This window comes from Scardinius erythrophthalmus, assembly GCF_964197995.2.
Source record: "Scardinius erythrophthalmus genome assembly, chromosome: 24".
Lineage (NCBI taxonomy): Eukaryota > Metazoa > Chordata > Actinopteri > Cypriniformes > Leuciscidae > Scardinius > Scardinius erythrophthalmus.
In genome coordinates, this window is record NC_138244.1 from 14,514,125 (window position 1) to 14,542,080 (window position 27,956).

Here is a 27,956-nt window from a genome sequence, read left to right on the forward strand (position 1 = left end):
ACTCCCAAATTTGTCCAAAATTCTGCGGTGGTTATACTGGTCCATATACACCTCTTTTCATGCAGTGTTTTTTAGTCAACAGTCTTGACAAGTTAAGTGTCAGTGGAAAATAAAACAACAAAACGAACCACACAGAAAGACTTTTCCAAATTTTTATGTTTTTTATTGATGATCACCAGGATGGTTCCCTTTACAGCAAATCAGCAGAAATCTACTTTTGCATTGAGATTTTAAAGACAAAATGTTGAATATTGCACTAAAGAAGAAGAGAACTAAGATTCATATAGCGCCAAAGAACGAGGAAATATCACAGCATCTTCTCGACAACATCTTAGGGTAAACAGAAGCCAAGCCCATTAATATATGCATATTTCAGTACCATAAAGACAGTTAGCTTCAAATATATCTTCTTAAAATAGTTTTGTTTTAATTCTGATCATTAAACGATTACATTCAGGAGTATAACTAATAAGGTCACATGCAAAGATGGATACGTATGCATGACATATGGCCAAATGAATCCATCACATGATGATGTGGAATGAAACTGAACTAATAGAGATTTGTAGAGGTACTTTAACTTTGCAGTCTTTTTTTACCTTTAGGAAATTAGAATTACAATAACCATAGAACTTCCTGAAAAGAAAGCGTTTCACATAAATGACCACGTCAGCTATATTGATTTATATGTACAGGTTACGCCATTTGTTTTGATTTCTGGTTTGGCATTTTAAGTCATTGTAAAGGAGGAAACCTTACATCTGTAGTATATTCAGTTTTCAGTGTGTAGTTGGTAGCCCTCTGCAAACCAAAGTTGTTGAATCTTATTTTTAAGAGAGTTCTGTATTTTTACTAAAATCAGCAACAGCTGAACATGTAATATTTTGTCATGAGTCATTCATGATTATAACCACGATTCTTCCGGTGACCCATTTTCTGAGGTTCACTGTTCCATGTGCATATTTTGCTAGTTCTTTGTTTTGTTCAAGCAGCATCCAGCAAAGCAACTTTTACATTCAAAAATATTATTTAAAGTTAGTGCATTCATCTTTAACACAAAACTATTTTTGTGTAAAGAAATCACAGCTAATCAACAAGACCATATAGTACTTGTTACTAAGGCCAGTTATTTGAAATAAAACATTTTCAAATATGAAAATATATCCAGACCATAGGACGTACAGTACATATTCAGCCTATTTTAACATAATCCTTCTAGCAAAAGAAGAAAAAAAAAAGATTTTGGTCTCAGTGTGGGTTTCATTTGTGTACACCCGTGAGATTGGGTTTTAGACTGTATATATATTAAACCAATAAACTAGTTTAATCTTCAAGGCTGTCTTTTAGAGGCCCTAGGGGTAAGTTCTCTGACCACCACTGGTAACCTGTGCGTTCTGTTAGTAAAAGTACACAAAGACCCTGTCACTTTGACCATCTTAAAGACAATTTCTCTGAGTGAACTTAATCTATATTCAAATAACACTGCAATGCTAAATACTGACTTTTACATTCAAAATAAAATAAAAATCTAGACAGACGAAAAACAGATCCACTCATTGTAAATATACTGGATTAAGGTAAGGGATGCAGTGTTTCAGAGCTTGTTTTGGAAAATGATAGATGATGGCACTGCTGCCTCGAAAGCAAGGCTACTTTCAAGGACAAAACAATTGTGCATTTACCAATGAGGCCTTGATGTTTTGCTATTAAAGAAACGACTCACAACTGAAGATGTAGGGCAGCTTTCTCAAATCAAGTCTATTTCAGTTCCAAAAGCATTAGCCAATGACAGACTGCTAATGCATTCTTCCTGCATTCTTTGTTAGTTGTAACTTCAGGTTAGGTTGAATTAATATTTGACCATCATTAAAAGAGATAAGCTCCATAAAAACGCCAATTAATTTATTAATACTAGCTCTGTTTTCAATAACTGACCTTCATACAGTTTAATATAGTCTATCTGCTTTTCCACTGTCAGGTCAAACCGTTCTCGTCGCTTAACCGTTCCATTCCGTGCCGATCCAGCCCAGCCGGTACGGATATGGTTTAATTTTCCACAGCGGGGCTGATAACGGAGCTCTTTGGAATGTAATACAAATGCGTTAGTCCTTGCCTTGGTATGGTATGAGAGTTAAATAGTGACTGCGTTATGGAGGATGATCAGATTTTAATTTTATTATTAACTTGCTTTAACCTTGCTCAAATAGCGTGCTTGGCTAGCTGGCAGCCAGGCAACAGGCAAGTGACCAATCCTGAGTGGCCACATCATTACACGCACGTAGCACCAACCTTGCTGAGAATTTCACGCCAAGAACGGTTTGTAATCATGCTGTGCTGAACCAAGCTCAAGTGGAAATATAATTGGAACTGTTCCCAACCGTTCTTAGAACCGTCCGGCCCAATAGTGGAAATAACTAATAACTAATAATAGCTACAGTAATTCCTGTCCACTTCGTCAGACAAAATTTGCTTTTTCAAATAAATTAATATTACTTAATTATTTACATGATTCCTATCTACCAAACTAACTTCATTTTAGAAAAGTGCAATCGTACTTGGTGCAACAATGTTATCATTATAAACACCTGCTGCTTTTACAATACTCTACTTGTCATTAAATCAAAACTGTAATAACTATATTCGCGTTAATTTAAAGTAAGGCTATAAAGAATTTCTAATTCCAGATAATGCAATACATAGGAGTATTGTATATATATATATATATAAACCAAACGTCTGTGTAATGACTCAGCATTTTCTTTGTCAAACAACACGCAAAAGGCACACGAGGGTTACCCTCACTGTCTGCTCTCACAACAACCATGAAATCTATTTAATTCTATTCATTAGTCTCTCAATAACAAATGTCTCTATTGCTACATTTTGACATATAGTGTCATTTCCACAGCTAGTTTCCTTTTAAACCAGTTAAACCTAAAGTGCTTGTGGGTCAGGGAATCTCAGCTTGGGGGAAAGAAAATCTGGTCAAGTACTGTATATCAGCCTAACACAAACAAAACATTCAGAAAGTAACAAGTCTGGATCCTCCACATTAAAATATAAAACAGATCGAGTTGATCCTATAGTGGCCACATTTAAATTTCAATCATACTTTGATGATTTTATATAAAATTATCATAACAAAATCACTCAAGCAACAGACCATCATGTAATTGACAATAAAATAGAATTTCCATCTGACTCTAATGGTGGTCTACTCAAATAATGGACAGATGGGATGCTCGTTATTAGTCAGTTTTTGAAGAGAAAGGTGGACCCCAACAGAACCCCTGAACGGATCCCTAGATTGATATACCTACAAAGTTTAGTCTGAAGAGTATCATGCTTTAGGAAGGTAGCCACAATGCCAAATAAAAACAACTGTTATTCTTTCTATAACCTTCTAGAACCAGTCATATTTTCATATCAGAGCCTATTCAACCAAGATCTGTCATATCAGTGAATTGGTAGTTTGTAAAGATGCCATCTACTTTGCCTTGCTCTTAAAAGCATGTATAAGCATGTACAGTCTTCACTACTATCACATTATTGAGATAAAACTATTTTGGATTGCATGTTTGAATAAAGAATGATCCATCTCTTGTAACTAAAGAACATAAATCTTGGATTATGGTTGATTTTTGTTTTTAAATCACCATTTGAAAGAACTGAGATTTGGCACGAAACCTCTTTGGATTAGCAATTTAGAGTACAGTTATTTCTTTCTTCACTCTATATGCTGGTATGTGATCTCATGGAGAGACTGTGTCTAGCCTCATTGTAATAGTAGCTCACAAGACAAAACTGTTTTGAGTCTGTTCTTGAAGTTATTTGCTCTAAGGCCATGTGACCTTATGTTTAGAGTATTTTTTCCCAGGCAACTGTGTCTATATGTAGCTAAGATTGATGATAAATGATGCAGAACATGAATTAGATGGTGCATTAACCAACTTACAGCGGGCATTTTTTGTGCTTCGAAATTCGAATTCCAGGCAGGACAAAATCTTGGTCTATTTAAGTTATGTTAAAGAATATAAGTAAACTCAATTTGCAATGCAACTTCAGCCTACGTTGAACATTATATTTCTATTTCATAGCAGCTAGCTAGTGAACATTCAGTTTTCTGCCAAAGCCTCGCAGAAGCAATCAAAAATGTACAATAGATTCAGGACCAAAGCTTACATTAAAGTCCTTTGACAGCACTAGGATTTTGTTGCATTTTGAGGATTAGAATATCAACTATAAATATTAGCGGACGGAAGGCTGTGGGTGGAGTAACTCCTCTAAACCTAAAAGATTAGAAATGAATGAAGAATGAATGGCAAGCTTTAAAAAGAAAAACATTTCAAAATTCTATTTTGCAGGCAGGGAAAGATTCATCTTGCATGACCACTGTGCTGCTGCTGGCCAAGACCATTATATTCAGGTCCTGCTGTTTCTCATGGGTCTGCTGATACCAGTCCCGAGTTACCTCTGTGTCATGTGTAGGGATTAAAGTGACCTGAATGAGAAGAAGATTGTCATTGTCAGATTAACTATAAAAGATGGTGGTTTTGCTTGCAAGTAAGACCTCATTTAAAACATTTTGAGCGACCTCCTCTCCTAAAATATAAATACATGCAATGTAATTTCATGCTTAAAATCACATTTTTACTGTGAGACAAAAAATAATTGGATTTTATCTTGTCATTTTGCTAAAGATAAAACTTTTTTTTTCTTCACAAAACTAGATTTTTTTCCTACTAGTTTTTTTTTTAAACTAGTACAGTAAATAGGATATTGAAAATAAAAAATATAAATATAGAAATAAAAATATAGGATAAAATAAAATTAACATACAATATTTTTTTTTCTTAACATACAAACATATTTAATTAATATTTTGAGTGAACTTTAACTTTGACAGCCCCCAAAAAATGTAGTTAAAAAAATATATGTTTGAAAATCCTCAATTTTTTGCGTGCTCCCTAACACTCCTTGTGTCCCCAGATACCAGTTTAAAAACTGCTGTTTTGGAGTATTACTACAAAAGACGCACCAACTTTGTTCCATGACTTTTAGTTTTTAGTGTAAAGTCAAATGGTACCTGGAGATTAGTGCCCCATTGCGCTTTCCCTTCTAGGAGTGCATCCAGAACTGCACGACTGGGTTCACCACTGCCTGGATCATTTCCACTGACGACGTAGTATGCTGCTCGCACTCGCTTGAAGAACTCTTGATCAACATTTTTAGCACTGCAGTGGTTGGGAATGTAAGCTAGGTCGACATAGATGGATGGTCCAGGTGGAGTCCCAGTGCTGGATTTCAGGTTGGAGCCTAAACATTTTTAACATTGGTTATTTGTTAATTGTCTGGCTTATACCGATATTTATTTTTAAGTTATGTTCGATAAACAATAAATGGATATTATAAAAAATAGCTGTACTAGTTTGTCTAAAAAAAAAAAAAAATGCATTAAAAACTAAAATAAAGTGAATTTAGGCATCATAACATTACAGTATGAAAAACATTAATTTTCAGATTTGCACTTAACAGTATTATAAAATAGTGTTTTTGAACATTAAGTAAGTGTTACATGACAGCAAAGGTAATTTAAATGTAAAAATGGCAGCTAAATATTCAATTTCGACAGATAAATGAATAAAATCTAATGTATCATGCATCCTGATAGTTGTACCTGCATTACTCTTAACACCATTGACCAATCCTCTTCCTGGGTTGTATATGTCTCCCCTGGATCCCTGTGTCTCAGACATTTTGGACAAGCGAAAAGTCTTCTCTGAATCTTTTCTTTTCAGAGCATGAGGTGAGGAGTCTTTGGATGTCTGCTTCACAGGGGTAGTAGATCTCCTGCCTTTTGCATCTCCTTTACGTGATGGCGATGCAGATTTTCCCAGTGTCTTCCTCAAGCCTCTAGTTTTAAGGTCTTTCTTCATTGGGCGTTCTGTGTGGGTCTGGCCATTAAGAAGGGCCTCTGGGTCCACCATGCACACATCAGGGTGTGGTGGGTGAGGAAGAGGGTCTTTCACTGGCATGGGAGGTGGATCATGACTCCTCGGGGAGGAGGAATGATGGCTTCCTCCACTGCTGCCAGCTGCAGACATTTTGTCTACTGGTAGATGTTCTGCATCTTCATCAGAGTCAAGGTTTCCTTCTGCTGTAATTGATGGACATTCTTCAGTCTCTGGAGGAACATCTGAGTCAGACTGAGATGGGAGTGACTCGCTCAAAGATGTAGGAGGAGTTTCCTCCCCTGCTAGCATAATGCCGTGCCCTGTTGCTGTACTGCTCGGGATGCTGTGCGATCCCTCCTTGCTTTCCTCTTGGCGACTGTGGGGATGACTATGCTGCTGCTTGTGGGATCTCCTTTTGACAGAGTGCTGCTCACGCTCATCATCTCTCGAATGATCACTTCTGGCATCTTCCTCTTCCTCCTCACTTGATAACCCATGTGGGCTTGGATTAATAAAGGACGGCGAGATATCTCCTTTACGGTGTTTGAAAAGCGAAGGTGAATGGGAGGATGTGGCCTCCATACCGAGATCAGAGGGTCGAGTAAATCCTTCATCTGACTTCTTGGAGACCTCAGGGTAACAAGCCTGTGCTCCTGATGGTGGAGTTGGTGGATGTTCTTTTGAATCATACTTCACTTTCTCCTCTTCAGCCCCCTCTTCCTCCTCTATACCTTCATAAACATCTTCCACATTGCCAGGCGGAGCCTTTAGACATACAACATCTTCATGCTGCATTGTGGACGCAAGGGTTTTTTCCTTACATTCCTTTTCTACAAACATTTCAGTTTGTTCTACCTCTTTCTTTACTTTTGACTCTTCAGGTTTCCCTTCACTTTCGCTCTTTTGCTCTGACTTCTTGCCACAATCTAGGATCTCTCCCATCTTTTCTGACCTCACTTCAACCTCCTTTTCCGAATGTATCTGTTCTTCCTCCATTGCTTTATGTTTTATTTCTTCTTTCTCATCTGTCTTACTCTTCTCTTCATATTCCATCTTGCTCACTTTTGCTTCTTCAATTTCAACCCTTTCCTGTACTTTCTTAGCCAAGTCTTTAATTTCCTCAGACTTCTCTGCCCCTTCTTGCTTCATATATTGTTCACTTAATGTGCTAGTACTGAGAGTCCCACAAGCTGTGACTGGCACCTTCTGAGAACTTGTAATCTCTGTTGGTCCATCTGTGCTGTGCAGATCAAATGAATGTAATGTTGTGGTTGAGGGTTTTGCATTAGTATGTTGCTCTGGTACAGACGCTGTGCTTAACTTTTCAGAAGCTGAAGATATTTCACACTCAATTCTGCATGGCAAGGTTCCTTCCTCAAAATTGCTTTTGTTATCCTCAGGCTCATCATCATCAGAGGATTTTTCTTGTGAGTGTTTGTCTGCAGAGTCAGCCTTTGCCAAAGGTACAATGTCGAACTTGAGGGATGTGGAAGATGCCAGCTCAGTTGGGTGAGTTGTATGCTCAGAAGTTGCTGATTCTGGCAGTTTTGAAGAATGTGTTTCTGCTACATGTTTAGGATCAGAGACTAGATCCCTGTCAGATTTAATGCTCGACATATCCTCCTCTGACTTTTCCTCTGCCGATGATGTTTGATCCTGAAGAAATGATTTGGATTCCTCCAGGGGACTTAGAGGAGAAAACCTGGCAAGACTGGATATTGACTCAGCTGTTGTTGTAGCAGGTGTCATTCGATCTGAGACTTTCATATATTCATCTTTTTTTAAACAAGGCAAATCCATAACGGGTGACTCTTCCTCTTTCAGGGATGAGTACTCAAATGATATACTGTCTCCATCTGACCTTAGTTGGACACTAGGAATAGTAATCTGTGGTTCTAGCCCTTCTCCAAGGTGTTGACCAGTTGAATATGAGGCAGAGGTTGAAGAAGAGTAACTAAAGGATGAAGATGATGAGTAAGATGTATCAGTCATGGCTGCTTGAGCAACAGCTAGGGATTCAGACACTTCATGCTTTTTATCAGAAGTTTTCTGTGGTTCATGTTTGTCATCGCTGGATTTGGGTATGTCAGATAGGACTGAACTAGTATCTTCTTTCTTGGACTGTTCACACTCCTTGCTGATTACATCATGATGCTCTCCATGTACTGATGATGGCTTTGCTGTGGGGGATATTTTTTCTGTGTATGAGTCACCAACCATGTCTGTCTGTAGAACTTTTGCAGTTGCTCCAAAAGCTAAGGAACCAGTAGTGTCTTCTTGTTTTGTTTCGAGTGGTTTAGATGTAGTCGTGGTATCAAATGCTGCTTTAGACTCTTTCTCAGACATCTCTCTGGCACCCTTTTCAACATCCAGGTCACTTGCATTTTCCTCGTCCTCTTCCTCTTCCTCATCCTCATAGTCATCCTCTTCTTCTGCAAATATTTTTTGGCTTCTGACCAAGCATTCCTCTGTCTCTGCACTCACAATCAATGTCTTGCTGGAAAGAGAATCTGTTTTGCCAGTGCACTCAACTGCAAGAACATTGTCATCAACTTTCATAGACTGCCCTGAAGAACCAGGAGTGGCGGTGCTGGGATCTTCAGCCGATAACCTGGCAGGAAGCATGTCCTTTTCAGGTGGTGAGTACCGACCAGAAGAAAACGTGTCACCTTTGCTTTCAGCTGAATCCAGTTTGTTTTTATCTTTGTTACCATGACTTGATATTGGACTCTCCATTTTGTTCTCATCGTAGGCAGATGTTGATGAAGTTGTTTGACTCTGAAGACTTTGATCTTCTGATGATGTGAGAGGGCCTTGTGGAGGGGAAGCTTCAGTCACGTGGGCTTTGGTCTTGTCCAAGTCCTCTGATTGAGACGTTGCCAATATTTCATCTGTTTTATGGTCTTTCTCTTGCACATCAGGTTTTGAAAGGCAGGAAGCAGATGTACATGGTTCTTTATCCAACAATATAACATGACTCTCATCATCTTTTCCTTGAGGAGGAAAATGTGTGACCTCTTTCTCCTTCTCCTTTTCTTCTCTCTCCAATTTCTCTGATTTGTCTTGCAAATCACTAGAGGAAAATGAGCTTGAACCTGCTACCGAAATGGCTTTGCTGTCATATTTAAAACTATTGTCAACAAAAAGATCTGGTCTCTCTGGTCTCTCTTCTCTAACCAATTCTTCCTCTTGGTATCGCTCCTTATTGTCTTGCTCTGAGTAGGCACTGTGGCTGCTGTGAATACTTGAAGTCTGGTAATCAACCTTGCTAAAAGACACTGGCTCATCATCCCTTTGTTCCTCTTCTGAACATGTAGCTCCAAGCAATGAGGCCTGACTTTTTCTATTGCCATCTAAATCTCTATCCAGACTAGGGTACTGGTCCTCTTCCTCTCTTTCTCGCTCAGTGTCTTTTGAAATGGGCTTTTCATAAGGCTCATATTTAGAGGCTTCATAGCTTTCTTTTTCCACTTCATACATCATCTTGTCATCAGATTTTATTCTCTCACTATCAGCCTTTTCAGCACATTTCTCATTAGCACTGTCCGTCTTTTGAAAATCAGAATGTGACTCTAACCCTGGAGAGGCAGCTTCTCGTTCTCCTTCCCTTTCCCTCTCATCCTCCTTCTGAAGTTTTGTGGCTTCCTTTTCAGAGATCAATGTTTGATGTTGACTATCCTCAACACTGCCTTGATTGTCGAAGCTAGGCAGTGTGATACTCATTGGTTTGCTCTCAGTAAGAGTCTCTGTGACCGTTTTTTTACTTGTTTCTGCAGTAGGTGAAAGTGATGTTGTATCAACCTTGCACTCCTCTGGTTTAGTTGATGAGCAACTTGAATCTCTAGTTAACTCTTTCTCTTCTAAATGGGCCACAATTTCCTCTTTTTTCATACTTGTCTCAGGTGGTTGTGCAGAACTGCTTGCCTTTGGTTCCTCTAAATTCCATGGTTCCACTGATAATGGTCTTGAACCAGCACCTCCCATACAAACAGCATCTCCTTCATCCTCCTCGGTACTTTCATCTTCATCTGAAAATTTGGTTGGAAATGTAGTTTCAAAGGTTGACTTGATGTCTTTTGTTTTGTCTACAGTTGAGGTTTCTTCAATGCATTTTTCTTTATAATCTAAGTTTAATTTGAATCCAATGTCTGATGAGAGAAATGTATGTGTTTCATGTAATGATGCGTCTTGTTTGATATCTTCTTTAGGTTCATCTTTCAATTCCAATTTCTCTTTACAGGTCAGATCTGAGGTCTCAAACATTTGTTCTGAAGATTTATCCAGAGATTTCTGTTTGGCTCCCAAGTCAATTTTTGTGTCTAATTCATCGGACACCAATTTTGACACATCTTCTTTCATGAATTGCTCCTCAGGCTCTTTGCTAACCTTTGAATCAATTGTTTTATCTTCTACAATGGTATGGTCTACAGTACTGTGTTCTGATTTTGAAACCAAAGATTTAGATTCTGATGTAATCTGTTCTGTCTTTTCTTCTACCACAGATATGGCCTTAAGGTTTTGTTTTGTGTCTGATGGTGCATCTGTCACCATACTTGTTTGAGATACTTCGGTTAAGGTATCTTCTGTGTGTTTTTCTTCATACTGTTGGTCCTTCTTAGCACCCATATCGGTACTATCAGATAGTGATTGATCCGTAGATATCTGAAGCTGAGTATGCTCCACATACTTATCTTTAGATTCATATGGTTTTGAGGATATGTCTTCAAACTCAACTGGTTGTTCAGATTTGACAAATATGCCTTTGCTTATTTCATCCTCTTTAGCTTGCAAAACTTCTTTGTCTGATTCTCTTATTGCCTGGGAGTCGCTCTCCACTACAGATTCAAAATCAGATTTAGAGATGGTAAGCTTATCTTCTTTTTCATAAGTCTGACATTCTGTAGGTTCTTCGTCCATTTTGAGAGTTAGCTTCACAACCTCTTTGTTTTTGCAATCCTGTTCACCTTTAGCAGACAAATCTAATTTCTCAGATTCAGACAGCAAGACTTGACCTTGGATCAATGCTGGTTCATCTTTAGATTCTTGGTCTAATATTAGTGAGGAATCCATTTTGTCTGAAATGGATATTTGTGTTTTGGATTTAATGTCTTCTACAGTTTTTTCCATATCTTGGCTAGTTTGGTGCACATCATCTGTGTCCTGTGAAATGATGGTATGTGAAATTTGAGGCTCTTTTTTGGAGGATACATCTGCTTTTTCTAAATGTTGTGTGGTTTGAGTTTCTTTCAATAGTTTCTCCTTCAAGTCTTCATCTTGTTTACTAGTAATTTCAGTCTCACTTTGAGTTTCCCCTAATATATGAGGTTCTATCTCTTGCACAGACTTTGCTTTAGATTTTTGTTCATCTTTAGCAGAAACTTCTGCATGCATCTCTATAGATTGAAAATCTGGCTTTGAGAGGGAAATTTGCTCTTGTGTCACAGATTTTACTTCCTCTTTATTTGTATCCTTAGATTCTTCATGTTCTTTGGCAGCTGAAATCTTTTTCTCATATGTCAGCCCAGCCTCACTTTTACTTTCCACCTTTTCTTCATCTTTTAAGGCAACATCTGTTTTTTCACTTAACTGTTGTATTTGAGATTTGAGGCCATCTGTGTCTTCCTTAAACAGGGCTATACAGATGAATGAGTCAGTTTCCTCTGAAGCCACATGTTCAGGTATAATATCAAGTGACTCTGATTTCTGCTCAGAGGTCTTTTCAGGTTTAGTTGTTATATCTGTCTCTACAGTGTCCTGTGTCTCTGTATGAGATGTTGATGTTTCTGCTTTGATGTCTGGGCTTTCTAAAAACTGACCAGATGCATCAGTCAGATCTTTCTCTTTGGATTCTTTTACCAAGTTAGAAGAAATTTGGTCTTTCTCTGATTGAATTTCTTGTTTCTCCTGTTTCTCTATCTCTGACCTTTCCAGAACTGCTGGAGAACTCTTATCTTGAAACTCTTCTTCATTAGCATTTTTCTTATCATAATCCTCTTTAGGCGGCAATGCCGCCTTTTCAGGTAAGGCAACATCTGTTTTTTCACTTAACTGTTGTATTTCAGATTTGAGGCCATCCGTGTCTTCCTTAAACAGGGCTATACAGATGAATGAATCAGTTTCCTCTGAAGCCACATGTTCAGGTATAATATCAGGTGACTCTGATTTCTGCTCAGAGGTCTTTTCCGGTTTAGTTGTCATATCTGTCTCTACAGTGTCCTGTGTCTCTGTATGAGATGTTGATGTTTCTGCTTTGATGTCTGGGCTTTCTAAAAACTGACCAGATGCATCAGTCAGATCTTTCTCTTTGGATTCTTTTACCAAGTTAGAAGAAATTTGGTCTTTCTCTGATTGAGTTTCTTGTTTCTCCTGTTTCTCTATCTCTGACCTTTCCAGAACTGCTGGAGAACTCGTATCTTGAAACTCTTCTTCATTCGCATTTTTCTTATCAAAATCCTCTTTAGGCGGCAATGCTGCCTTTTCAGGTTCTGATATTACATCACCTTTATCTGCCTCTGCATACTTTAATAATTGGTCTTTCTCCTTATGCTTTTCTTCAGCATCATCTCTCTCACCATCCTTTTCTTTCTCCTTCTCTCTTTTCTCTTCTTTGTCTGTGGATGATTTTAAATCAGAAGTTTCAACGTCATGATCATCAGATAACTTGCTATCTTTATCCTCAAGAATTACAGCCTTACTGCTCTCTTTTAAGTCCTCTTGAACTTCGCTCTTCTTTTCAACGCTTGGATCAGGCATTACCTTTGTATCACTAATTTCTTTTGATGGTAGAATTGATATACTTTCTTTTTTAGCCAAGAAGTCCTCAACAAGTGGAGATGGTGCAGAGGTTGCTTCCTGGATTATCTTTTTTTCTTCCTCCTCTGCTTGAGGTATTTCCTTCTCATCTAAAGTGTCAGATTTTTGTTTCTCACTCTCCTTTTCAAATTTAATTTCAGTGGGGCTAGGTGGCATTCCTTGTTCTTGAATGGTCTCTTTAAGGAGCATTTTATCTTTCCTTTCCACAGGTGACATTCTGAAGGGAGAGTGAGATGCACTAGGTGGTCCAGAATGTGTATGAGTAGCCATTTTCACAGTGCTGTCATCAGGGCTAATACACCGGTCTTCCACCTCTGGAAAAACACTAGCTTCAGAAACAGGAAGCTTAGAATCACTGTGCAATGGGGAAGAGAGTATTTTTTGTACTTCAAAAGAGGAATCCTCCCTTGGAGGTGACACTGATGCCTTCTCCATCTCAGGAGGTGAGAATTTTTCATCAGATGAAGTATCAGGAACTAAAGGCACAAGACTTTTGGGTTTGTCCATTTCTTTCTCCTTGTGTTCAAGTTTATCAGGTGAGGCATATCCTTCTTGTAACTTTCCAAGTGAAATGTCAACATTTGGTGTTTGATCTTCATATTCATCCTCCTCTTCATCATCGTAATGAGCAGCCAACTCAATTCCCTCGGTTTTACCTTCTAAGGGAAGTGGAGGAGATTCATCAGAGGGAGATGATTTGAAGCACTTGTCCTCCTCTAAGGAGGATGTTGGTGAGATGGTTCCAGCGGAATGTAGGTACTCTTTTTCTTGGGTGGCCTCAGTCTGAGTAACCGGTTGAACGGTGTCCAAGACCAGGGAGCTTTTTCCAGTGTCTTCAGTCTGAGGTGCTGTGACTGATGCCACTGACTGATCTTCCGCAACGGAAGTGGGTAAAGAAGACAGTTTGTCATACTCTGTTATGGATGTTGCTGAAGAAACATGTTCCTCTTCAGCTAATGGAGCTGCGAGTATGCTGGTGTAGATGGAAATAGCTGGCTCCTGTGCACCCATCAATACTTTGCCTGTCCCATTGCCCATTGCAGCTGCTTGTATTTCTCTCATTCCAGGGATGGCATCAAAGGAGCCTGGTTGGTCTGGGACAGAGACATCATAGCTACCAACCTCATATTGAAGGTGTGGTATCCTGTCCTCTGCTTCTTCGTGGATCTCCTCATCTGAGATGGTTTGCTCAGTCTCAGAGTAACCTGGTATGGTTTCATCCTGGATATATGATAGGTTTTCTGCTGCAGCAGCTCCTTGGGCTGTAGAGGTAATGCCAGCTGTGACACCTCCAACATTTGACAAGTATGCATCCTCTTCTTCCTTGATTTTCTCAGCAGAGAGATCTTTTATTTCTTCATCTGCAATGGCATCCAAATCCTCTGCCTCCTCTAACTCAGCTTTTTCAATAACATCCTCTTCTTCAAGCTGCTCCTCTTCGACGTCAATCTTTTTTACCTCTGCTTGTTTTTGCTTCTCCATTTCCTCAGTTTCATGTTTTCTGTCCACTCCCTCCAAGTCTTTGGATTCCTTTGCTCCCTCTTCGTCCTCTTCATCTCCTATTCCCATGTCTTCCTCCTCCTCCTCCTCCTCTGTCTTCTTAACAGGCTTTATCTCAACCTCCTCCTCATCTTCATCTTCAATTGCAGCACCCTCATCCTCAAATTTCTCTAATTCTGATGTTTGGGGCTCATCCTGTTGTTCTTTTACTTCTGCTGATGGCACTTCTTCGATTTCTGCTGATAGGGCTACTTCTTTCTCTGTAGTTTTCTGTTCCACAATATCGGTTTCTGTAACATGATCTTGTTCTTGTTCCTCAGCAGCATTTGAAGTTTCATCGTCTCTTTCACCTGGTAATCTGGAGACAGTAAGGGCACTTTTAGGGGCTTCAGAGTGATCTGTCGCTTCAGTAGGTCTCATTTTATCAAAGTCTTTTGTTAAATCTTTAAGAGTAGATGGAGAAAATATAGCTTCTCCTGTCCCGTTCTCCTGTTTATCATGCTTGATCTTCTCAGCCACTGGTTCTGCCTCAATCTCTGCACACTCAACTGCCTTGGCAGTTATAGGTTTGCTCTTTGTTGTTTTGGATTTACCTTGAGTTTTGGCCTTGTGGAGGGTCTTTCTGACCTCTGGTGTGAAAGGTTTCAGGTCAGGTTTAGTAATTTTCCTCAGCTCGGGTTTTGAAGTGTCCTTGGCTTTAAACTTTTTCTCATCTTTTTTCAAACCATCATCTTTTTTAATTTCACGTTTTTCTTTCTTAACTTCCCTCTTTTCTTTGTCTTTCTTTTCATCCATTTTGGACAACCTTTCCTTTGGGTGTTTTTTCAGTGATTTCTCCTTCAATAACTTTTTCTTTTCTGTCACTTCTGTTTTCGGTTTCAATGGCTTGGTGTGCTTCTTTTCTTCTTTTTTCTCAATCTTGTTCTCTTTGACAGAGTCACTCTTCGTTTCGATTATGGATGCATCCTCATGCTCGTCGGTTTCTTTCTTAGGCTTAGTTGGTGCATGAGCCTTGGGAGATGATTTGAGACTTTCTTTGCTGTCAGTTCTTTGCTTTAGCTTTGTTTGTTTTACAGCTGAAGGTGAAACAGCTGAATTTATGTCTTTTTGTGTGGCTACTGGATACCGCAAGAAATCAAGGTGCTTCAACTTTTCAAGCCCTTCAAGGATTTTGTTCTGAGGTGCATTTCCAGGGAATAAAACCCTTACGATTTTCTCTGAGGGGTTGGCAGGAAGCCATACGACGAGAGCAGCAATAGATGTCAAATAAGGTACAGATATTTCTCCCTCTTTTCCATTGGGAAGCACTATCCCTGTCTTGGCCTTACTGTTACCTGCCCACTTCTGCATGAGGAACTGCATTTCCTTACTGTCCTTCACAGGGTTCAGGACAAACATGTCCAACCTGCCCACACCCATCTTGTGAAAAAGTGTAATTGGCTCAATGGTATTACTAACCACTCGAAAAAGAGGCTCAGACTTAATTCCCAGCTTGCTGAGGTACTGCAATGTAAGAGAGGCTTCCTCAATACTTCGCTTAACTTTCAAATTCGATTCTGATGTGCGAAGCTTCTCAGGTACATTGAAGAATACGACTCCGATCTCTGGCGATATCAGGTTCTTCATCCAATCACTGTAGGTGGTTGAGCCTTGAGACTGCTCTTCCTCCTGCTCTGCAACCTTCCTTTGAAGGAGTCCATTGATCCCAGGAAGATTATCAGCACCAATATGGGTGAGAAGGATAGAATCAATACGATCTAAATGTCTGACAAGCTTCCAAAAGCATGACCTTCTGTCAGAGCCACCATCAATCAGAATGTTAAAACCATTGACAGCAAAAAGCGCAGAATCCCCCCGTCCACCAGGAAAGATGTAGCAGCAAGGCTTTGAGAGCTTTAAGAATCCTCCAGACGTTGGAGGCTCAAGAAGGTCAAATGGGGACGGTACATCCACAGTCTCAGATATATATTCGGTAAACTCAGTGACCCCCTCCATCTTAGGGAGTATGGGCTCTGGATTCAGCCTATAATTCAGCAACTCCCTAATGCGTTGCTGTTGTCCCAGAGAGTTCCAGCCTGCCTCACCACGACAAGACACAGTCAGTGATCCCCGCTGTCCAGAGCTGGCTTTTACCAGCAAATTACTGACCTACATGAGGAAAACAAGTAAAAAATGAGTGAAGATATATTGTGCTTTATCAATTTGAATACAATTATATTATCTAAACTTACTCCAGGATCAGCAAACACTTGTGAGAAGGTTTGATGACTGAGCACTCCGGTTTGGAGAACCAGGTCACCTTGGTCAGAACTCTGCCCACTCAGGACCAGTAGTTTATGCACAGCTGGGTCAGATATAAGACAATGGATCTAGGACATATTAAGAGACAGAGAGGGCATTTAAAACACATTAGTGTATTAGAGTCAGTCTGTTTGTAGCAAGGTTGTGCTTAAACAAGGTTATTAAGTCCAACATCAAACCTATTCATCAATCTTTATTAGAAACATACAGTACCTTGTCCAACAGAGATTTTCTTTAAATAACTTACCTCAGAGATAACAGTATCTTCTGATGGGTTTACTAATACAACCGTCTCAAGAACATCACTTTTGTGGTGCAGAGTCCTTTGTCCTGGAAGAAAGAAATATGTTTTTTCTTATTTATATTCAGATATTAAGTTACACATTTCTATTGTGACTAGTCTCAATGGCTGCATTTCCACCACAGGAACTTTCCCCAGGAACTAGGGACATTGGGGTGGTACTCTGTGTGTTTCGACAGAAGGGACCAGGGTCTAATGTCCCCCACAGAAAGTCACTGCTGGCGAGGTGGTACTTAAAAAAGAAAAGAAAACAGGAACTTTCGGGGGCCTTAGGTGGGCCTTAGGTGCTGAACATGGTGATTGGTTGAGTTCACACAGCATTTTGATTGGTTGATGCCATGCAGCATTTTATTTCAACCACCATTTTTAAAAGTCTGTTGCGGCGCGTGCAGTAAGAGTTGTTTGCTATTCTAATCAACAAAGGAGTTTAAAAAATATGGCCGATGGATTGACAACGAGGTTCAGGCTTTATTAAGCTTAGATGCCGAGGATGAAATCCAGCGGGAACTGAAAAGTCGCACGCAGTCCTACGACACCGGATTAATTTGTCTAATATTCGGAAGGAAGGAAGCCGCTCAAAATTATCGCAAGGGAAATTCCTTCACCGCGACAGCCCTACTATATAATGATATACATTTTTTGAATTTCATCAAAGCTGCACTTTTCTCTTTTATTCTGTTCATTTACTGTCCAAATGAACTGATTCAACTTAATGAATCATACTTTAGGATGAATCAATTCACTAGATTGAATCTAACTTTAGGACAAACCAATTTAGGTTACTTGTTACTGGGAAAGTGTAACCAAAACTGTATGCCAGTATTCTGAAAAAAGGGAAACAGACTCATCTAAATGATATGGGAAACGTATTTGGGAAAGCGCTAAATGCTTTTTTATAACTGAAATGCAGCAGCCAGAGCTGAATCCTCCAAATGCATGTCCCGTAACAATGCATTGATTTGTTCATTTGAAAGTCAATGATAGCAGCCATATGATTGATTGATGTTAATCAAAATGAATGTCCCTGAAATGCATAGCTATCACTCAAATCAATCTTCATTGATTTAGTAAAGGACTCCAAGGTGTACAGTATAGCATGACCAAAGCTAAAAGACAACCTTTAGTGCAATGCATTTCAAGGACAGTCCTGCAAGAGTCCTGTTAATGAGACATCATGGATGTTTGGATTACAGTCAGAAGTAAGGGGTTTAGGGTTTTAAGTGTATGTTATGATAAGAGGATATCCATGTGAAGCTAATAGGGAGAAATCACAAATGCAACATTAGTCTTTACATCGTCTGAAGAGTCTAGTCCAAACACATTTATCCTGTGTTTTCAGTTGTGTAAAGAGGGTTATAAGAGCAGGGTGTATAGAGGAATTAGAGGGATAATCAAAGAGCTGCTGAACGCAGCACGACTGGGGTTTGGACCAAGCTGGCCTAAGCCCAGTATTGCTTCTATGAGCCAGATGGTGTGGGATGGAAGTACAGAAGTGAAAGTACAACATATGTGAAGACTGGTGAGGCAGATCTCACCAGGACAAACTGAATGCAAATAATACAGGCTGCCACGGAAACAAACTAGTAGCTCCGACCCTGCTTCCCTCTGCAGAGTGACAAAGTACAAATAAACAAGAGAAAGTCTCAGGCACTGCAATGCCTCCCGATTGGCACAATGCCCTAAGCAACATGGGTCTATTGGCTTTTTGTAATTAATACATTGCGTGTTGCCCTCTTTGTTGTTGTTTGATGAAAATCTTAGGAGGAGGCAGAACTCAGATGATTAACAAATGTAGGTGATAAAAAAATGACACTTTTTTGAACTTTTGACAATCAGAATTAGCTGAAAATATTAGAGAAGAAAAAAGTTTAAATTTCATTTTTAAATACAAAAAAATATATATATATATGTGGATGAATCTTTACAAATCTGCAATTAGAAAGAATTTTAAATGTGTATATCTGTTAAAAGTGAATTTTGTCAACTTTAAGGAGTAGGGCTTAAAAACCACAAAACTCCTTTGCCATTTTGAATAAACAGATGGTTTTGCAGAGCAGTGTGTTCAGCCAGCTTCCAGTTTCCACGACTCCCTTTGGCATTTTTCCACAGTCGCGAAAGAATGGGAAAGAATGTAGCATTAAGTCCAAGGCTAAGTTAAGGTATCCAGTGTATCTGTTAAAGTACAAGCATCTTCATAACGGCTGATTATTAATTAATGACTTAGGTTTGACTACAGAAACATCTTAATTGCATTAGCATCATAAAACAGTCATTTTTTAAGATCTCAGAGTAGAGATCCAGTCCTACCTCACCTGACCCGCTTGGTATAAATATCCGCTCATGAACTCTAAAAATTAGAGCACTCTGTTAAAATAAGCTCAAACAGTGCTGTGATGGAAGACAGACCAAGCATCCGCACTGCTCCAGATATTTTGCTCTAGATATGGTCACCCAAGAGATTGAGGCCTCTGGAAGTTTGGGAACAGAATCGCCTCATCCGAGCATCTAAAACAGTCACTCATGCCACCATCCTATGTGCTTTTGGGAGCAAATAACCTTCTGAACAGCACGTCTTACTGTGGTGCACTGTATTAGTGATGCTAAATCTGTTTATCCCAGTGGAACAAGCCATTTAATTCCCATTTCATGTACAGATGACACAGAGGTTAGCAATATTATGACATTTCTTTTTATTTAAAATATGACATGTACGTTCATGAAGCATAAAGCACCACAGGTGTTTTTATCTAACTAGCTTTTCACCATGGAGAGAATTAATGTTACTTTTAAAGGGTTTATGGTAATCCCATAAATGTGTCATCAATCCAGACTTAGTCCACACCACTGGTTGAGAGAAGTATGATGGGAGACTTAAAGGCACAGTGTGTAAGTTTTGCCACTAGAGGTTGTTTTTTCATAAAAGCTTGATGACGCCATGAATGAGCATGGAATCATTGTCGTCTTCACCTCCACAGCCGATGGAAAACAAAACAGGACTCAGGCAGAAATCATGTTAATTGGTGAGCTAATGTTTTAAAGTGCTCCTATTATGCTTTTTCGAATATTACCTTTCATGCAATGTGTAATGTAGCTGTCTGTCAATGTAAACGATCTGCGAAGTTCTGAAGCGAAAGTGACGATAAATAAATTTATTGTCTCTCAAAAGACTTAAAAAAAACTTCTTCAAAGGATAAGGATGTGAAGAGTCAGTGGTTAACATTACCACTGCGATACAACAGCAGTATAGCCTTTTGATGATTTATTCTCAAATCTATGTCTAGGTCTAAATGGGATTTACAAAATGCTTATCCATTACAAATGGGACAATACCCATTTTATTTGGACCAACTTGCTCCTCAGAATCACAATTATTGTTGTACATATTTTCGACCGGGTGTTCAAAATACATAGTTTTGTGTTTTTTGTTGTGCAGGTCTCCGGCTAACTGGCTAACTCACGTTCGGCTAATCAGCTGTGGACCCACTATTACCTAAAACGTTCTGCTCAAGTCGTTCTTACGATGGAAGTTGGGGTTGAATAACTAGTTCTTCCAATGTTTCATCATCGGACTCGCGCTCGGATTGATATGGTAAAATTGACGCAGTCTTTCTGTCTTTACAGTGTGTGCAATCGCTGAGCTTTAGGAAGCCTCCGGAGCTGAAATTCAGTTATGGTAATGGGCATTTCGTTTCCAACACACTGTAAGCGGTAACCCGATCACAACAGACTGGGCCATCTGGCCAATCAGAGCAGAGTAGGCTCTCGGAAAGAAGGGGTTTAGAGTATATTATGAGAAAATGAAAGTGTTATTTGACCTTTGGTGCATGTAAAACTGTTGTAGAAGACTTCCAAAACAAAATTAGAAACCTTTAAAATAGCATAATAGAGGCTCTATAAAGTTTTATTAACGTTACTGTAATAAGAAGCAGGGGAGGGCCAAGAACACCGGGACATTTTCCGTTGCTGTTTTTATTATGCTTATATGCCGCAATCGGGCGCTGCCCCTCCTTACGTTTTGTAGTTTATGCATATCTTATGATTAAAGTTACGATTAAAGTTGTTTAACGTTTGCATCCTACGTCCCTGAACTTGAACTTTGTTATATTTGGTCACTTAAATTCACACTATTTTAATTAATTAGAAGGAAATAGCTGCAAATGTTTAATTTACTACTCACACAGGTCACTTTATCTGACAAATTAAAACTGTGGTGTAAGCCCTGTTTTACTTGGTCAAAACAATCGTACTAAATACATTTGAGTGTGTTGAAAGTTAACATTAATCTGTCCATTAGCTCGGTGGCTGGTATGAGACACTTGTTGCACACTGCAGTAAGCTAGATCGATATTAGAATTTCATATTAATAAAAACTGGATGACTTGTGTTCCTAAATGAAATGCAATTAATTTTAAAAAATATTTTATGCTGGAGAAAATGCTATATTACTGTTACGCTACGTAAGGCATGGTGCGTTACTAGCGGTAAATCAAGAAATTGAGATTCAAACAAGAAGACTAACTGTGTTGAGCTCTATAACAATGATTAGTTTTCTGTCAATAAAAGTATCCAAACAGTTACTAATAAAATAAAAGACATATTTAAAGCATATTATAACACATTAAAGCATATTTGCCGTTTCCTTGCTTTCTACGGAAATCAAGGGTAGCACAGATAAGTCATCATTGACAGGCGAAGCAATGACATTGTCCGTTACACATCAGTTAAAATATCTGATTTCTCTGGATTTAAACATTGTTGGAAACATTTGGGATAATATAAGTACACAAGTCAACAAAATATATAACATTGTTTTAGTGGTTTTTGGTGATTTTCATCCAAAAATCTCACATATTGTGCCTTTAAAAAGACCATTAAAGTAATAATCAGAAATTATAAACTATAGTTAATAGCCTATATAATTGTACATGATGAAAGTGCTCCATACGCTCTATAAAGCCCTAAAACAATACTAACACTTTGACGCTCCGTGTTGCATCTACACAAGAAGCGAGTGCCCTAGTTTCTTCTGGTAATCCTAGTCCTGTGATTTGGCAATGCCGAATGATTCTGCTGTTAAGCATATTAAAGCCTCTTTTATCGCGGATGTGTCACTGAATCTCAGACAGCCACCTGGGTAAAGGGTGTGGCAACGGCACAATGCCCCAGCATGTTGTGATTTTATGCCTTATTTGCATGGATTTCTGATATTAACTTTTATACTGGCACCATACAAAGTTCATTGGTTCACAGAACTCAAACATAGTAACATATGATAACTTGCGCAACAAGTTGGCAGTCCACAAATGGAACATAAATGAAGCAGCATATGCAAAATAATCTTGATTTTATAAAATAATATTGCATTACATTAGACATTTAAGTATACATTAGATATAGATTTTAAGTTTGCGCATTGAGAAAAGAGCACATTATGTAAGATGTGGGCTAAGGAGGAATCTAGTTTTAAAGAAAGAAAAGGGTACGAGAAGATTGTTGGTGCTGTACCACTGTTTCCTGGGGGGCCAGAAAACTCCAGCCTAAACCTGAGCCAACTATGAGATCATGCCACCACACAGACCGTCCATTAGCATTTGAAGCCACATCTTTGTGCTTTTGAATAAGGGCTGGATGTTTTTCAACACTGACGAGACTCCACAACTCTGTGCCATTTTACCACAACGTCCTGGTGCCTCAAAGACTTAGGCTATCATTATAAACATAATATGGCCAATAGGCAGAAACAAAAGAACAATTAAGCATTAGACCTAAGAAAATATGAAGTTCTTTTTATAAAAGCAATCTTTTATAATTGGCCTTATTGAGGTAAGCACATATACCTAGCACATTAGCAGTTCAAATAAAGAAAAATGTCATGATACAGCAAGTGGTGGAAAAATACAAATGCTCAGATGTTAATAACAGGTTTAAACTGCAATATAGAGGCTTGCTTATGAAACATCTTCTGAGAGAACATGGGTTTGTTCTATGAGTCAGCATCTCCTCTGAAATGTCAGTGTTTCCTTGGTCCTTTAACCAGATGATTTATAGACAGCGACTTAAAAATTAGCAACTGACAGGTTGAGGTTTCAACCTTTTTTTAATTATATACAGTACGTCTAATAATAACATTTAATAGTATGTAAATAGATCAAAGTATAAGGTAATTGTTATGGAAATCATGTGCAATGTTTCATGCATAATTCATTTAATATTAGAGTAAGGTATTCAAATGACTATAAACAACAAGGCTTTTAGAAGTTAAATGAACAGAACCAGATATTTTGTATTTAGGCCTATTATAAATCTTTTTGTTCTAAACATTATCCAACCTTTTGAAGAGATCCTATTACAAATCTTCCCAGCTGTAGTGACTGCAAATCATATCAAATTTTGTCCTTTGAACCTCAGCCATGACTGCCCATCTACCTAAAAGTTGATAATGATTAAAATGATAGTGGTGATAAATTAGCAATTTCCAAAAAATGTAATGTTTTATCTCTTTTATACACATCTATACTTGTGTTCAGTGTTGATTGTATCATGAGCACTTAAGTATATATTTGGCCATTTTCCATTGTGGCAACATACCGCTGCTACTTCTATGTCCCTCGTATCGCTCATGGTCTCTTATCTTGGGACTTTGAACAATTATTACTACTGACTACATAAAACAGTAGAAAATTAAAATCATGACCATAAAACTGTGCAAATATTGTTCAGAAAAACAAGGAAGGAACTAATAAGAAACATAAAGAACTTATAACTATGTAAGTTATAACCTTAACATCACGGACATGTTGTTGTTAAATATGTTATGGACTAATTGAGCAAACTAGTCCATACACTATAAAACCCAACAAGTTAACTCAACTCAAACCGATTGAGGAAACTGATTGCGGAAAAACCATTTAAGTTTAAAAATAAATACATACGGGTATTGTGAACTTATATATATTGAGTCATCAATATATATAAGTTCACAATACTCATATGTATTTATTTTTAAACTTAAATGGTTTGCCGCAATCAGTTTCCTCAATCGGTTTGAGTTGAGTTAACTTGTTGGGTTTTAGTAAAAGTAACTTGGAATGGAGATTAATAATAATAACAATATTTAAATGTATTTTTTAATATTGTTGCTCTTTTGTCTCGTTGAGAGGTTGATTTTCTACGTTGTAATGAACTATTTTTAAAGTAATCTACAAAATAATTTGGTATAATTCAGTATTCCTTCATTTGGTCAGCCGCAATCTAATAAACCAAATAGCGTATAGTCAGACAGTCATTATCAAATAATAGATCCAAATTAATTCCTGATGCCTGGGTTTTTATTTTATGTTAATGACCGACTCCCTGTACGGTATCCCTTTACATATTGGCTGTCAAAGTCTCATTTCCATGCATTAGGTAAATCCGAGATTTATTACTGAGCTCAAGCTTATATTTAACTCACAGCTTACACAGATTCTATCGCTCCACATTTCCAATATCCTGCCGCAGTTACGTTTCACACAAAGAACTGTGCCAAAGAAACACCATTTAAACAGAAAATCTCCTAAGGCAATCTGTACGATTAGCAAATAAAAAGGTAAAAGATCTTAAACCAGAACACGCAACAATAATTGGCCAAGTTAGACCACAGTGATTCAGCAGCAGTGGAGGAATTCTCAATGCAGCACTACATAGGAAAGAGAGGGTGAACCTCCCACACTAAATTTGCAAGCTCCCAGGGATAATGGCACTCACCCACATACCCACCAACACAAACGCCTTCAAAAGATTGAATAAAAGACTGAAATATTTCACCAAAAGGTGACTTTGGGGCAAATGGGACAGCCTTACGTCATACCACCTCGCCATGACAGCGAGCAGTTCACAGTCACAGTTTGTTGCATCACATCTCGTTTTCAGCACATTTAACTCAGCCACAACACGTCTACGCTTGTGTGCATGGCTGGTCAACCGCACTTTCATCAAGAATGTTCAAATTTCCTGTATGTTGAATGCAACTTTAATATAAACTTAAGTTCCAGGTGCCATGAGCTGTTACATAAAGATCTGCCGATATACATTTTAATCAGCTAATAAATACTGAGAGTAAACAAGTCAATTGGAATTTAACGGTTTATTTTGATGGCAGCAAAGCAAAGGTTACGGTTAAATGTTTGAGGGAAAACATATGGACAAAATTGCATGCCTGTCTAAGAGATTGTCTTTTAATTAAAAGTGCTACAATCCACAAACGGGCACATTGCCACTTAGATCGTGTCCCTTTCCGCTGAGTAATCCACCACTGAGAGTTTGTTTGTCTCAACTGACCGTTCCTAAATCCTGGAAGATTATCCAGTAAGTCCAAAGTTGAATTGCTAATATTTTCTAGGTTGGACCATTTGTGCTGTCCATGGAAACTGTAATCAGTAGGTCTAGAATTGCTGTTCCTTTTTTCCCCAGCATTTTCCAATGTCAAACGGAACAGAGCATGAGTCACTTTGGTAAAGCCCTGCAACACATTCACCCTTGTCTTAAAAGTCTTCAATGGCCCATTTTTACTCTGTGGCAGATGGATGTGCCCTTCAGTGTCCTAACACCAATGATATCATGAAAGCTTAATGATGGATCTTCCTAAGCCTAATAACCTAACACACTGCCACAAAACATTTCAATTAACTAAGATTATATACTGAAGGAACTTCCATCTCATATTATAAAGAAAAGAAAAGCAGGTCCACTCTGCACCTCTACTAGATTTAGGCTACAAACTGTAGCAATGGAACAATGACTCAGCAGCTGATGCTGTTAGACCCACTGATGTCGGTGGGTGTTTCTCTATGTAAGAATCCCACCCAGACGGCTGTGCCAGAAAAGAGAACCAAGGAAGCACTGAATCATTTCAGAACCGTGAAATGACAACCAAATGTATTTAAAATAGTCCAGTATTTCCTCAGACTATCAACTCTTCATGGTATCAATTAGATTTATTTTAGTTCAAGCAGGTCTAATTTAGTTCACTGATGTTGTTTGTACTTGTATGATGTTAATAAGTTCATCAAGAGCAGAACAGCTGAATATATTAATACAGTAGATTCAAATGTTAGCTGTGCCAAATGAGGCAAAGAGTCATTTTGTTAGTTTAATTAGCCTGCACAGTGATATTCAAACATGGAACGATTCATCAATTTAGTCATTATTTTTCATGAATGGTCCTTAAGCGGCTAGATGTGCAAACGTATTGCAAACAGAACGAGAGAGAAAGAGGGAAAGAGAGAAAGAGTCACAGACAGCAACGCTGAGTCACAGAGCGGCAAACAAATCAGAGGCTGTCTCAAACCTTCTGACAAGCTAGAAAATATTTATGGTCATCATAGTCAAATGCAACATTGTCTAAGTAGGCAGCTTGGTGGTAGGATTGATAATTGTTTATGAATTTTTTCAAGATTTTAGAGATGACTGTGTACTGACTGTTATGAAAACCTGCTGAGCCGCTTACCTAGAAAGTATTTTTGGGCATTATAAGGTGGGTGGAATGCTGTCTAGGAAGGCAACTTACTAGATTTTGAGATAGAGCCAATATGTTGCATTATTTCGATTTTAAATTGATTCCAATTGTCGAACGAATGAGTCTTTTGAGTCGGTTCTTTTTATTGAATCAAAAACATAAATCACATCCAGCGTAGTTCAATTCCCGAACTGATGACATTTGAGTCACATTAGTGAATCAAAACATACTGTGAATAGTGTAGTCCAATTCCAGAACGAATGACTTCGATTTTTTAGTGAATCAAAACATACAACGGTTCTTACGAGCCGACTCTATAATGTATTCATATGACTCATTAATGAACCGCAAGTTTTGTATTTATAACTAGATATTATGTCATCATAAACTAATAACGGTGTTTTGTTATGTTATACAGTAGGGCTAATGGGACAAAAAACAGTTAATTTACTGCCTGTTTTATTGCAATCTGTGGTAGGTTAGCTATTTTTGGAATGAACTGAATGAACTCGTTTTTTTTTTTTTTTTATGAAACGATCTCATCATCTGACTGCAGCAATAAAAATTAAAATTCTTTTGTTCAAATATTTCTTCCGCAAAAGTACTAAAAGAATCGTTAATGAACTGAAATCGTTTAAATAATTTCCTCTACTTTAACATTAATATTTCAGATTACGCTTTAAAACTTTTGAGCATATTATTCACAGACAAAGACTAACACGTTTAGCATCTTAACACAATACGTAGACGTGAGTCATGCTGCAAATAATCATTTTGAGGTGATCACTTTGCACAAGCACAAAATAATACAAATTAAAACAACTTTAAATAGCAACTGTCAAATAGCCTACACACAATTTCACAACCTGTTAAACAGTCAAATAAAACAGATCTTCAAAGCAACAAAGTTAGTCTATCCGCGCGAGCTCCGTCCATCACCTTTTAATCCAGTTAGTTGGATAAAGCACAGGAAGATGTTCATCGTACACTCTGTCCCCAGACATATGTCGCAATTACAGGTAGATTTAAACGACTGTCTGGGTGTTTAATTACCTAATTCTTACGCCGTCACTGAACGCCTCAAAAACGCATTATTATGCGCACGACGCGCGCGCCATAAGCCCCGATAACCCGACCAAAGTCATAAATAATGTCAAGAAGAACACAAATATGCGGTCAAATAAGGATACGCACCCTCCAAGACGTCACGGTCTCATAAAGCAAAGTGTCACAGACTGTTTGTAGCAGCTCGCATCGCAAGACTCTTTGTCCCAGCCACTGCGACACTGCGTAAAAGTCACGCCAGTCGCCGCATCGCATGCTAGAACGCTGTCTCGGTATCTGCATGACAGAAAGTGATACATACCGTATGCTGATGCGGGCCACTTTAACAGTGCGTCGTGTGTCTCGCGACTGATGGGTGTTCAGGAGCGCAGTCACTGCTGTGTGTGTGGGAGGGGCCGGGGAGTGTGTGAGGCTGGCAGATTTGGGTTCTCGAGCAGAGCAGGATGGTTGCAGCAACTCTGGCTGCAGCCACCCGCCGATTAAACTACAGATGCAGCTACTGTCTGAAGAAGAGGGGCAGGCGGGG

General features: G+C 38.6%; 1 protein-coding gene across 1 annotated transcript; it reads right to left on the reverse strand.

Moving 5' to 3' along the window:
• Positions 1-181: 181 nt before the first annotated feature.
• Positions 182-27,935, reverse strand: map1ab (microtubule-associated protein 1Ab). The gene is made up of 6 exons (XM_081356790.1): positions 27,732-27,935; positions 16,816-16,898; positions 16,499-16,636; positions 5,678-16,415; positions 5,087-5,316; positions 182-4,501 (listed from the first exon to the last, which is right to left on the reverse strand). The coding sequence occupies exons 4-6, from the start codon at positions 16,260-16,262 to the stop codon at positions 4,346-4,348; spliced, it is 10,971 nt and encodes a 3,656-aa protein (XP_081212916.1). The 5' UTR covers positions 16,263-16,415; positions 16,499-16,636; positions 16,816-16,898; positions 27,732-27,935; the 3' UTR covers positions 182-4,345.
• Between the last annotated feature and the right edge of the window lie 21 nt (positions 27,936-27,956).

Bases quoted from the DNA above. Each gene is read 5' to 3' on its own strand.
- map1ab (XM_081356790.1), bottom strand. From the start codon at position 16,262: ATGGAGGGGGTCACTGAGTTTACCGAATATATATCTGAGACTGTGGAT. The intron at 5,317-5,677 runs GTACAACTATCA...AAAAATGTTTAG, and splicing joins TGGTGTTAAGAGTAATGCAG to GCTCCAACCTGAAATCCAGC. The intron at 4,502-5,086 runs GTACCATTTGAC...CTTCTCATTCAG, and splicing joins AATGGGGCACTAATCTCCAG to GTCACTTTAATCCCTACACA.